Source organism: Seriola lalandi, unplaced genomic scaffold, assembly GCF_002814215.2.
Source record: "Seriola lalandi dorsalis isolate HSWRI2012SDOR001 ecotype SW California unplaced genomic scaffold, Sedor1 jcf7180002054606, whole genome shotgun sequence".
Classification (NCBI taxonomy): domain Eukaryota; kingdom Metazoa; phylum Chordata; class Actinopteri; order Carangiformes; family Carangidae; genus Seriola; species Seriola lalandi.
The window spans coordinates 1,881,382-1,894,898 of NW_019525159.1; the positions used below are offsets into that span (position 1 = coordinate 1,881,382).

Sequence of the window (13,517 nt, forward strand, 5' to 3'; positions counted from 1 at the left end):
GTACCCCCCACCTCATTCTGTAAACCACAATTAGATTCCCTGTTTACCCAGTGGAGACTGGCTTGCATTACTCTTCAAACATAAACACGGCGGTAATCGCTTTGTCTATTTTTCACATGTGCAGCCATGCAATCAAGCGCGCAGACCCATATGGGGTTTTTCTAGGAATCTGGTGGTGGTAAACGCATGGCGGTCCTGTGGTCTTTCTCTCTTTTGCCCCTAGCAGCGGAGGTCATTTCTCATTTCTCATATTTGTCTAGTCTGTGTGCATGCACAGACCTTGAGTCCAAGTTTTTTCGTGTTGCCTTTTGTCTGTGGCCTGCTTCACATTGACATGAGGTGGCAAGACCCCTGCTGCTGTTGTTTTCTGGCAGCAGTTAGCCACATGGGTTCAGGCAAGGGGGGAAAAATGTAATAACCTTTTTCCCCTTTTTGGTTTTCCAAGGGGTTATTATATAGCCATGGATTACAGTGCTCGCCTACCCCCCTATAATAACTGCTCATTCAGCAGGCTCATTTAGAGGGGCTTGTATTGGAGGATAAATAATGGGAAAGCCTTGGCTGCTGATGGATCCTGATCCTGTCCCACAGTAAGGTGAGGAATGCTGTGAGAGTTGGGAGTCTTTCCTTTTTGACACCTTTGTTTGTTTTTGTCTTTGTCCTATTTGCTTCGGCCTCTCCAGCCTTGTCCTCTTTTTTTCTCACTCGTTTAGGTCACTTTCACTCTCAAGATCCTTTGCCTTGAGTGAAAGCAAGTGGTATTGGAAGAAGTCAGTTCCCATGAAAGTCTGTTGAGCCTCCTCTACAGCTAACAATGCAGTGTTGTGGAAATGCTAACATCAGCTTCTGAGTGCATACCCTGACTCTTTTTTTGGCCAAGCCGTCCGCCTTTCTGGTCAGGACTATGCCCAAAGTCATCTCAAATGTCACTTCCACTAATCAACACACTGCAGAAATCTTCCTTGGCATTTCTCCAATGAAATGAAAGGACCAACTGTGGAAATCAATCATTAATTGGAGTGTGAGTTTGCATGTGCCCGTGTGCAGGCGCTTGCATGTGCGCGGCTGTCTTAAAGATGTGTGTGGTCTCATCAGTTCCTTTGCTTTGGGATAAGTGAATGTCATGGTGTATTGGAACAAAGGAGTGGCTCCTCTCTGCTTTTTGTTGGATGGCTGGTACCCAGTGATAATGTTTCCACATGGTTCCAGTGTCCTATTTTTGTGACCATGATCAAGCACATCTCCAAAGTTGTCTGCATGAGGCAGTGCTGCCAACCAGTTAGAGCACATAAATAACTGAGTGCTCCATTGATCCATAGTGTGAGAGGGGGAGCCAGAGGGCTGGCGAACTCCCTTGAACTCACTCTATATCATGCTTGTGGCTTTAGGGAAAGCCCTGACATTATACTTTATTGCTTTGACGGTTATATTGGCATTTTGCTGCCTTTTAGAGGATGACTGAGCTTCTGCCTTTGATTTTTCTTTCGCCCGTTAATGAAGCAGCACAAGGAGATGTTAGGAGATGATGTCATCTCCTAACATCTCACTACCCGCCCCCTCCATCCCCTTCACAGACAGACCGACAGCGACACCGACAGATCTGCACGCACGCACACACACAGACACACACACACACACACACACACACACACAAACTTACGCATAGAATGGAGGAGGTAGGGAGTGTCACAGCTTTCACATCTCCATCATAAAAATCACAGTGCGTCTATGATATCACAGTGTAAGCTTGTCGATGTTAGTGAGATGTTCATGCCCTCCGGTAATTGGGAACGGTGGGTATGAAAAGGTCACTCGGTGTGTCTGTGTGTGTGTGTGTGTGTGTGTGTGTGTGTGTGTGTGTATGTGTGTGTGCGTGTGTGTGTGCGCGTGCCTGTGCTTCTATCTTTGTGAGACCCATTCTGAGTTCTGGACCTTGAGAGAGGACATTTTTGTAAAGCAAGGACTATTTGGCTGCTCCTCACCTCTTCAAGGGGCTGAGGTTTGACACATTAGCACTCATGGTTCACTTTAGGGGAAAGGAAGGCAAAAGGAAATGAATATAGTCAGTAGAAAGTCATCATATAGACAGAAGTATAAGGATGTGTGCCTGGGATATGGAGGGCAGCGGTGGAGAAGGTGGGCGGGGTGGGAGATGGGAGTGGGGTAAGCGTAGATGGACGGGGGAGCGCATGTTCCAAGAGATAATTGCATTTCTCTCACCTGTTACCCTTTACAGGCCTTCAAGAGCGCCACAATGAGCTCATACTGGTGTGCTGGAAAGGGCGATGTCATTGATAACTGGTGTCGCTGTGACCTGAGTGCCTTCAGCAAAGATGGCCTGCCTAACTGCAGTCCCCTCAGGCAGCCAATGTAAGTGTGAGGTGACACCATGACACCTAGGAATTCATGCACAAGAGAGATTTCATGGATGCATGCACTGATGCACCACAGGCACACTCACGTATGCACGTGGACATGCACACACACACACACACACACACACACACACACACACACACACACACACACACACACACACACACACCTGTCTCTACTGACTCCTGAGGCACTTGAGAAAGTTGTAGACACAAACACAGTCCCCAAAGTTCTAATAGCTGTCAGTCGGCCCTTACACCCCTCTGAAAAAGAACATGCTTTCATTCAAGGTGTCCTAACAATACTCCTGAGGTTTTTGTGAGTCATCCACCCCTGATATTGTTGCCCTGATAACTTTTAAAGAGAAACAAGAAGTTAAAAGGGCAAGGCTTCAGATGATAAGGGTAAAATGACAGCATTTAATTAAAGAATGAAAACTAAATATGCCTATTAGTATATTACAACCCAGAATGAATGCCAGCACTTATTGGCACCACTCTAGAATAATAATAAAAGCTTAAAAACAATAAAATATAGTGTCTACAGCAAGAGAGGATTCTGGGTTCCAAGACCTGACGACATTTGCACCCAATGCATTTGCAAAGGCTCGGCCTACATTATCAATTATAACCAAATTTATACTTTAGACACAATTCTTTGTTGAGGTAATGCTGTGACAAATGTGATGGCAGAGCTGCAAAGTTGCTATATACCAGACCAATTCAATTTGAAATCTCAACCCCTGTCCACTTTCAGACAGCACCAGAGACGGCGGCGTATCAAGTGTTTTTGAATTTGTTTGACTGACTCATTTTTGGTAATGGGTGAAAACAAGGTGACATCAGCATAAATATTATTTGCAATGGCCTTGTGAGTTGAGCAGGTGTGGACACACTCCAACATGCAGGTGTATACATTATACATATGTATTATTTAAAACATTACAGATTTTAGCTTCAAGATATATATTTAGGCTGGATTCCTGAATGTGACAGACCTCATTTAGTCACAAGTTTTTATATTTCATTTTTCATTTATTTTTATTTTTACTAAAGTTCTTCTCTGACTTCCTGCTAGCTCATAGCACGCATTAAGATAATTTATTTACTATTCTAAGATTCTGGATCTATTGGACCAAATAGATCAAATTCAGATATTACAACAAGTCATTTTGAGGACACTAAATCTATTACTCATCTGTAATGATTGTGTACAGGGAAAAAGTATTTGTGGGCCAGTGTGTGTCACATGCTCCTGCAACACAAACTGAAAGCACCACGTCAAAATCACCTCACAGCCCAGTGCCATCCCCGGAGGCTTGAATACTTAGTGTCACGATACATTCTGTTCCCAAAATCAAGAAAGAACTTTGAACCTCAACTTTTGAGCCAACATGGATGAGAGGCTCTCATGAAGATTTGAACAACTACAATTCAAAAACTCCCCAACAGCTTTTATTTGGTAGCTGTGGCGAGATTGTTCTTAAATGTTTCACAAAAAAAAAGCAAAAGTCCTGATTGATTGATACTTGAGATTATGCTGTACAAGTATTGCACAAGTACTTTGAGGTGCTTTCATGACGGTTTTGTTTGTGGACTGTGGTTGTGGAATTGGACATAAAGGGTGTGGCTCCACAACCAGAGTTTTGGTCTTGCTTTCCCAGGGCCCGTGCCTGCTGGCACGACAGGGCCAGAGAAGAGTCACTGCAGCAGCCAAATCTCCAACTCTGACCAGCGCCAGAGTGTAAGACCTGTAAAAAACCTGCAGCACTTCTTCTTATTGTCTATGAGGATGAAACCGAATGGCATGCTTTTTATGAAAGAGGGATAACTTACCTCTCTCACGCCATTGTCACAGACACAGCTGGAGGGCAGGCAAAAATGGAAATACTCCTCTTTTATCTCTTTTGAGGGATTAAAGAGGGAAGACTGCACAGGGAACACTGCTGGAGAACAGGTGGCATTGGAATGTTGTTTTGTTCGAAGCTGCTGTTTTCCATATCTTAAACTTTGTCCCATCTGTTTTGTCCCTCTCTCTGATTAGTTTGCGCTTAGCCCCTTACCTGGAGCCCTCAAGCACAATGGTGGCCCTGGAGTGGATGGATGTGGAGCCTCTGATTGGCTGCAAGGTGTCCGACTACGTCATCCAGCATAAACGAGTGGAGGACCCCTCGGAAGCGGAAATATACACAGGTAGAAAAACTAAATCCAAAGCCTGAGTTGATTTACTTTTTGTAACTGTATAGACTCAAATACTATGCTAGGATGGAGTCAGCTTGTCTGGTAGCTTGAAATTCATCTGACAGTTTTATAAAGGTATATTTTCTTTAATGAGTTTGGAACTTTTTCCTTAATTACCTAATATCTAGATTACAATTTTGGCAAGTTTTGTGAATGTAGTTTATTTAGTGCTGGTGTTTAACCAGCACTGAGAAGGAGGATCATATCTGTATGTGATTTTCATTTGGTAGTTTCATCAGCTCTTTTGGTTGGCAGTGTTTACATCCACTGGTCCAGTTCCTGATGATCATCACTTTCTATGTGGATTTTTCATGTTCCACTGAATTCATCTACTGTCCACAGATGTGGAAATTAGGTGGATTAGAGGCTCTAAAATTGTCTAAATTGGGTTAATCCTGTGACGGCCTCCTGTCCAGCTGAGTTTCGGGGAAAGTTTCGCAAATAAAAGGAAAATTACATCGTCGACTGCGCTCACATTCTGCAAAAAGAGAGAAATCAACGATGAGCCATGCTTCGGGTCAATCACGGGATGATGATGAGAGCAGAGAGGATAGTTAAATGCTACAGATATATAAAAGAAGGAAGACTTTAGATGAGTTGATGGGAAGACTCAAAAAGGGAAGAGTTAAGTTGCAATTGTGGGAAATGAGGTTGAAGTTGTGGTTTAGAGACAGAACAGAAGGAGGAGCTTCGGTTGAGGATGGGGCGAATAATGACGCAGGGCAATTTATCAGGCGCCGTAAATGGTGCTGCTGACCATTGTGCTGTAGGGGCTAGGGGAAAGTAGTCATGGTTGTGACGAGGGGGCCGGGGTGAATCAGAGGAAGGGTGATGGGAATTTAATAATATTGGAGAAATGAGGTGGTCTGGGTGAAGCTGGCTTTAGTCATTGGAAGGTATGGACAGGCCATCCATCACCCCTGGGAGGAGTGCTGATGAAGCCTAGGCACCGGCGAGAGAGGAGAGGGTACAGACAGCTAGACACAGGCGTGCTGGCAGAGGTGAGGTAGGAAGGGGCAGATGGTGTGGGTGACTCACCCTGCTATGTGCCAGTCACCACTATAAATCATGTCATAACAGACAGTATAATATACGGATCAGAAGTCATTGTCTTCCACTTTTGTCTTTTTCTCTTCCCTTTATGTCTGTCACTCTTTATCTCTACCTGTGAGTCATGTCTGTTTTCTCTACTCTGTCAACTTTCTTTCAAGTATCCGGACAGAGCTGAAGTAGAACTTTAGTGAGTAAAAAACTTCGTGTGGCATAGATAATGTTAACTGGCAGGGAACACCGGCAGGCCATAGGTTCTCTCACAGTTCACCATTATGAACTGTATAGGTACGCATCTGGGTAGCGCCATCTTCCACTGCAAGTACTGAAAACTGTAGCTACTCAAAAACGCCATTGTTCTCCAAAATGCGGGGATCAAGATTGCTGATACAAACTTGGAAGGCATCGCCGGGGTAGATTTATGAAATAATAGCAGCCTCTTAAAATGATGAGATCTTGTTCTCTGGACTCAGCAAATAAGAAGGCGTAGTGTTTGAGAAGTATCGTTTTCTCACACTTACTCCGACTTATTTTGAAATTATTGGATTTGTACTCCCTTCGCCCACTGCTGGCTTCTTATTTAAGGACCATCTCAGAGGCACTTTCTAGGAAAATGGGAGTTCTTGTAATGAAGCCAAAAGCTCAGATAAATCAGACATCCAGTTTATCCATGTGCCCTGCTCACCTAAAGTAACATGCATCTCATGCTCTCAGGCTCAGTCATTCCTCAGTGCTTTTTTTTTTCTCAGCAGTGCTCCTGTTGACTCTCACAGACAGATACACACACACACACACACACACACACACACACACACACACATTCCCCTTTGGAAGCTGCCAGTGAAACCAGTCTTCTGCCATTGGCCACAGAGCAGCTCTAATGGAGCAGTTTGGGGATAAATACTTTGCTCGAGGGCATCTTGGTGGTTTTCTGGAAAGCAAGTGTTTCTCCTTCATTTTCCCTGTTCATATTTTCCAAGACTGTGTGATGATTTGAACCAGTGAGCTTGCCGTCAAGCCTCCTTCTCCAACATCTAAGGGCGGGTACACACTAAAGGATTATTCGGCTGATTTACAGTAAACCATATTCAACAATCTAGACCATCGTAGGGGAAAAATCTTGATCCAAAGCTTAGTCAAGGCTGATAGTTGGCACTGTAGGGCAGTGTGAGGTGTTCAGATTCAATTTTAAAGTGTTAAAGTGGGAATATTATGGAAAACAAGACTTGTTGCAGTCTTGTAGTCAGATAAGTGCAAGTGAAGCACAAATATCGTACCACTCAGGTTTTTATGAGATCATATTGCAGAGTTTGACCAAGCTATTCTGAATTGCCCTCAGTTTAATGTCACAACTGGAAAAAAAAATAAAAAAAATAAAAGGGTCAGGCAGTTTCATCAGTAGTGAAAGCTAATAACAATACCTTTTGGATATACATTCAAACAACATTTTCTTCAGACCTGGATATGGAGTATTTGACTAACCCAGTATCAATCACAAAATCAATTGTCATACTGAAAAGACAACAGCACAACAAATGTACATGGAAAGAAAAAAATGAGAAAGGCGCTAAAAACAAAAAAAGGAAATCTTTGGGCAGACACAGTCAAAAAGTGATGCTCATGCATTCAGTTTTCTCATTGTTTTTTATGAACGTCCAGTTAAAACTAATGCAGTCTAATGTAACAATCCTGCCATAAATCATCCTTCATGACAGGTTCAGTTTTTGTTGAAACTGCGTTAATGACGTGTTGATTCTGTACTATATGAGCATTTAGGAGGCTGTAGTTTGTGCTGCTGTTGAATTGTATTGCATAATACAGAGAGATGTTTCTGCTGTTTAGCCAACCCACTTTGACTTCAGTGGGTTGGACAAAATAATAGAAACACCTGTCAACATAACGTACTGCAGTTCAACAACATCACAAACTACAGCCTCTAAAATGATCATATAGTTGAACCAACACGTCTTTGAGACAGTTTCAACAAAAACTGAACATCATAACCTTCGTGAAGGGAAGATTTATTACAGGACCGTTGGATTGGAAAGCAGTGGGTTTAGCTAGGTGTTCCTAATAAACTGACAACTGAGTGTGTGAGCTGGGACAAAAATAATATATATAAAGGACAGTTATATTGACAGTGCCACTGGAAGCAGAAGGCAGATGAGACACGGATAAACATGGTGTTGTGGAGAGATGGGACTAAGGCTGTCGCCAACATCGTCAGTAGTGAGGGCAGCACCTGCATCCAGGGGAAGGGATTCAGCCGGCGCCGGCATCCACAGAAGCTGAGGCTGCATCCGCATCCATTGCCAAGTTGAAACATTGCTTCGGGCTGGTGTCTGAGAGAGAGGAAAGATAAACAGACAGCCACACACAAACACTCAGCCACGCTGAGCATGAGTCACACACTCAGAGCACACACATTTAGCCATGTGCACACTCATACAGATGGCAGACAGAGAGCGTAGAGATGCAGACACTTGGATGCAGCCCTCACTGGGTTCCCAAAGCCATGTTTCTATGTCAGTGCTGTCTAGACTAGGAAAGGAGAAGATACTGTATCCCTCCTGAGCTAGACATTTTTAAGGTCAGTCATATGACAATAAGAATAAATAGGTCTTTTTTTCAGCTTCAAGGTTTCCACAGATTTGGCTTCTATAATTGCAAGAGTGACTTGATTCCAGAGATTTGACTCGCTAGGAAAACACTGTGTGCTACCTGCTGTTATTCTTTCCAAGCAGTCTGATTGAAAAATAGATTACAGATGTGTTATAAATCCAGGTTGTGTCTACATATTTTAATAATAATTTAATAATTTGATTATATATTTTTACATGGACATATGAAATGAAAAAAAAATCTGCTTTAATGACATCAAAACATATATCCAAATAACATGAATGAATCCTTGCTTACTCGATTGAACTTTAAAAACTTCCCAGCAACATCGACAGATTAAGAGTAATTCAACACCTCAGTGGGGATTCGTGGGGGTAAGTTGCTTTATAAAACCTCCAAAAGAGTTTATCCACAAGCAGGGTGGCAGTTTTATCCATGTTAATAAGCTGAATCAAATGATGTAATGTGCCACTCTTTTGGATCTGTTTTTTCACTCGTAACAGCTTCCTGCATGAATCAGGATGCAATCATAGAGTCCTTGACTGTGAATGGTATCTTCTTCCAGGCTAAGATCCATAAATGTTACTAATGTGACTCACTCTTGCTTGATGTAAATTCTAGAGATGATGTCACACCTCTGTTCATAACATAACATACTACAGGGGGATGCACATTTTCTGGTAGTGGGTATCAATGCTGAGTGGCGAACTCATGTTTGTTGTTTGGAAGTTATGAACCGTCCATCATGATGCCCGGCAGTTTAAGGATGAATGATGTTAGCTCGCTGGCTCGCTGGCTGGCTGGCTGGGTCTAATACCGCCTAGGCCTCTCCCTGCAATTTGTCAATTACTTGTTCAGTCTACTCCGGCTTACGTCTGACTCTAAGCGCAAATTCATCACCATTCATTAAATTAGTGTGACATTTTCTGCCGTCATCATCTCAAATGAGGACAGCTCCATGTTTGGCTGTAAACACAGACAGGACAACATTATGCACACAAACAGCAGGATGGTCTGCATTCTAAAAATTGCGTCCTGAAAGTAAAAACAGGTAACCAAATAAAACAAGATAATAAAGACGAGTTTCATGTTTGGATATTATTGTGCTTCTTTTTCAACTGTTTCCACTAACATGGCTTCTAACCTCCCTCACATGGCCCCTGAAACCAGGCACGACAAGGTTACATTTTTCACTCTTTACATCCTTCGTTGACATCTCTCACCATTCCTTCTCTCTTACCTGTCTTTGTCCCTACTTTTTTGTGGCAGGAGGGCTTTAGAGAGGGATCAGGTCATTTTGTAGCACCACCCGTTTCTCTCACATCTGTACAAACCATCAACAACAAGACCCCTGTCTCCAATCCCCTTAGATCACCCCACCTATCAGTGCTGTTTGGGAAAAAAAAAAAAAAAAAGTAATCTATTCTTGAAGGTTTCTCCCTGGTCCCTCACAAATCTTCCCTCTGAGGTCAACAGTGACTTGGAGATAGACTTTGCTGCTTTGATGTGCAAGGAGAGCAGCTGAGCCCTTAGTTCATATATCTTGTTGTTTATATGGACACCATGCTCTACTGGCACGCCGCAGTATCCCCACCTTCGCCCAGGTCTGGACCCATATATGCATGGTTGCAAAGCATGGGAGAGGGAATCTATGACAATATGCAACACCTGAAACATCCTCAATTGTTGGCTTTTTTTTTTCTTTTTTTCTTTTTTTTTTACAGATGGTTATCATGTGTTCCATTTCATGGGTCATGATTCATTGACCTAACAGAAAAACACGGAGACCAACCAAGAAGCAGTTCTATTGGTGTTGTTTTCCATGGCTATTTCAGTGATATTTTACAGCTGTCATTGTCAAATAGTAAAAACCTAAAGTGCACACAAAGTATCAACAGGCTCCAGTGCTGCAGTATTGACTTGTAATGTGTGCTCTCACAATTACCCTGACATACACCAGAGTTGGTCTTAGTGTTCACATTAGCAGTTAATCACAAGAGGTTGTCGGCTCGCTGGCACTTGAAGAAAAAAAGAAAATCACATGTCAGTAGCAGATACCGCTTCCCTCTATCCTTGAAAGCCTCCCATTTCCACACAGTAAAGTCCTCTTCCAGGAATGTGAGCAGACAGGGCCTGGTGTGGCTCTGATCAACTTTGTTACCTCCTGAACTCTGCTATCGCTGGAACCCCCACCCCACCCCCCCACCCTCATTTCATCACTAGAAATGCTGCTATTCATCCGGATCCTATAGAAGCTGGGAAGTTTTTTTTTTTTTTCTGACCCTTGACCCACTCCATGTGAGCATTACTGGGGGATCCAAGTAGGTATTTTATAATGTGGGTTATGAAATGTAACCTTAGTTCTATGAGCAAAAGTAAAGCAGGTATTTTACCACCCCTCCAGTCAATCAGGACATGCTATCCATTTTTTGTTACCCAGGATAAAAAACAGTCAGTCTAATGACGTCTCTATCCATTAATCCAAACTGACCAAGAAGCACAAGGTTGACAGGTTAGAAAATTCCACCTATAGTCATAGAACTGGGCCTGCAATTCATAAACTGTTATATATTTGGTTGCATATAAACTGCATCTTCTAAGAAGCTCAAAACGCATAGAGGACAGCCCTGCCATAATACTGAGACAGTGTCACTAAGGCAACCCATTCTTATCAGTAGTAGCCCACTCTAGACCTTGACTGACTGTGATAACACGGAAGCGGCACTCAATCTTAACCTGTACATCATAGGGATGTTGCCAACCACTCATGCTGATCTTTGAAGAAACTCAGGTACTGTTGCACACTCACTTAATCATTTCTCAATGCAGAGGCCCCAGGTGGAATCAAACACACCAACCTCCGACTTAAGCCATACACGGTCAGCAATCATCAACGCACCGACAAGCATGAATTTAATGAAGGCAGGGGGCAGACTGCAAAGGGGTCTCACCCGGTAAGACACATCATGACCACGACATCCAGGGTAGGTCCACGGAGAGGCTGCGATCATCTCAGCCAAGAACAATCGACCCATCCTTGCAGCAAAGTTGAAGGTGGGGACACTGTGACATTAAACAGTCATCAGTCTGCATAAATTTTTTTTTTTTTTAAAAAGCCATTAAAAGAGGGAGAGAGTGCAATGAGGCCGTCGTGTAGTTTGGGGAAGTTCGTGCTCAAAAACTTTGCCATGGCAGAAGAAAAAAAAAACCACCTGCTGTTAGCTCGCCAAGGCTGTGTGTTCAAGATGGCATATCAGCAAGTGCTTCAAAGTTTCCAGCCACCGGGAGTCAACAACAGTGTCTTCTACCAGAGGGTGTTTAAATCACAACCGTCACCCTGTCTTTGTCACGAAAACTAACAGTGGTAATGAGGGTATTGGAGACACGGTCGTTACTGCCAAGAGTCAGGTCCCAAGGTTAGTGCAGAAGAAGTCCGAACACTGCTCTTGCCAGATGTACAGATGGAGTACACAGAGAGGGAACACCTTTACCGATAAGGCCAGTAAGGAAAGAGGGGCACTGACTCACTGAGATGAGACATGGGTGAGGATGAGGTCGTCCCAGATTGAAGTTAATTGTCTGAATAGCATGTATTCAAGTGCTGAAAAGAAAAAAGCAGACGTATAGGGAAGTTTTAATGGCTACCGTGCAGTCTCCAAACGTGATAACTCATCCTGATTGGCAGGCAAGTTCAAATGTAAATCTTGGTGGCAACGAACAGTACCTAAGCTCGTAGAGCCAGTTAGAGGGCAGTGACTGCGAGAAACAGAACTATATTTATAGGAAACCTTGATCGTCAGTGGTGTTTAAACAATTGGCAAAAATATATAACTCTATTTTATCCCCCATCCTCCCTGTCTGCTTACCTCTCGTATTTCAAGATACGGAGCAAAAGTCAAATGAAACCCTGCTGGTGGTACGACTGCTTGCACATATGATTCGACTGAGTGACCAGCTGTACAGCGTGAAGCATAATATTCTGGAAATTATATCTGCAAACAGTATTTAATTGTGTATTGTGTTATGTATTGCTCTTTTAGTACAGTATTAGTGGGCACATTTGGAAAGCATCTAAATAATGTCAAATAAAAGGTTTGTAGTAGCTTTGATGGCAATGTTGTTATTGCCACAGTAATCCACAAAGGTAATAATAGATCAAAACAGTTCATTAACTACAATGGTTTTAATTATATGCTAGTTCAGGAAAAGGGAATATCTACATGTCATGTATTGCCACTACTTTGTCCCCCATTCATTCTCCTTTTATTCATTCTTATTTATTTCATTATTGTTATTAACATTTAATAACTTATGGAGTTTTATTATGCTCAATCTTGTAATTCAGACTCTTCATTCCTACGTTAATGGCCATGAAGCCTTGTGCAGTTTATTTTACAAGCCTTTTCTCCCCCCCACTATGATTTCAGTCCCATCAGTGATGGATATGCTCAGATGAGTGATCCACTTCACTGGGCCTCATGCAGGCCTCTAGATGGCACACCAAGGCAGAGGCAGCATTCACAGAGAAGCCAGTTAGATAGGCAGTGCTGATGCATTAGTGTGGGGCTCAGCATTCCTCCACAGCAATAGGTCAAAGCAGCTGTAATATGTAAGAAGATATTGACGATCACAGACATCTGATAACAGCATTAAAATGGATAAATGCTAAAAAAAATAAATAAATCTCTAGAGGTAGCTTTAATACCTGCAGCAGCCAAAATAAGTGACAAAGCAACAAAGAATTAGCAACAGTAAGTTGTTTAAATGATACTGTATTGACATTAAGGGCATGTCCTTTTCACCTGTGCTTCAAATTACAAATACAACCCTGTGACTGGACCAATAGTAAGGAAATCACCTGGTTTTGTTTCAATTTTAGTCATCTAAGGTGCCAAAGCCAGATAATCAACCGCCACCATTAAAGACATCTACTTTGAAACTGGGTGAACACCTTATGACATGGTTGCAACTGCAGATTCTCATGCAAAAGGATGCAAGACTGTGTTTTGACTGCATGGAAATAATTAGTGGCTTACCTACGCTATAATGTCAGACATCCTTCAGCTCTGTTTCCTGTGAGTCTCACTGGGAGTTCCCAGGGAAAAAAAATGGAATGTGCCAAAAAATGTAATGAAATTTGTCTAATAAAGGGCTTAACCAAAAGTACCCCCGATTGGCCGCATTCAGAAAGCTTTTGGGTTCCATCATCCCATTTTTACAATCCCTCTA

General features: G+C 42.6%; 1 protein-coding gene across 1 annotated transcript in view; it reads left to right on the plus strand.

The window, feature by feature from the left end:
• Nucleotides 1-13,517, plus strand: part of astn2 (astrotactin 2) — a 253,457-nt gene that overhangs the window by 211,587 nt on the left and 28,353 nt on the right. The window contains exons 18-19 of the mRNA XM_023419585.2: nucleotides 2,237-2,370; nucleotides 4,420-4,568. Of these exons, the coding sequence (XP_023275353.1) occupies nucleotides 2,237-2,370; nucleotides 4,420-4,568 (283 nt within the window). The remainder of the gene's footprint in view (nucleotides 1-2,236; nucleotides 2,371-4,419; nucleotides 4,569-13,517) is intronic.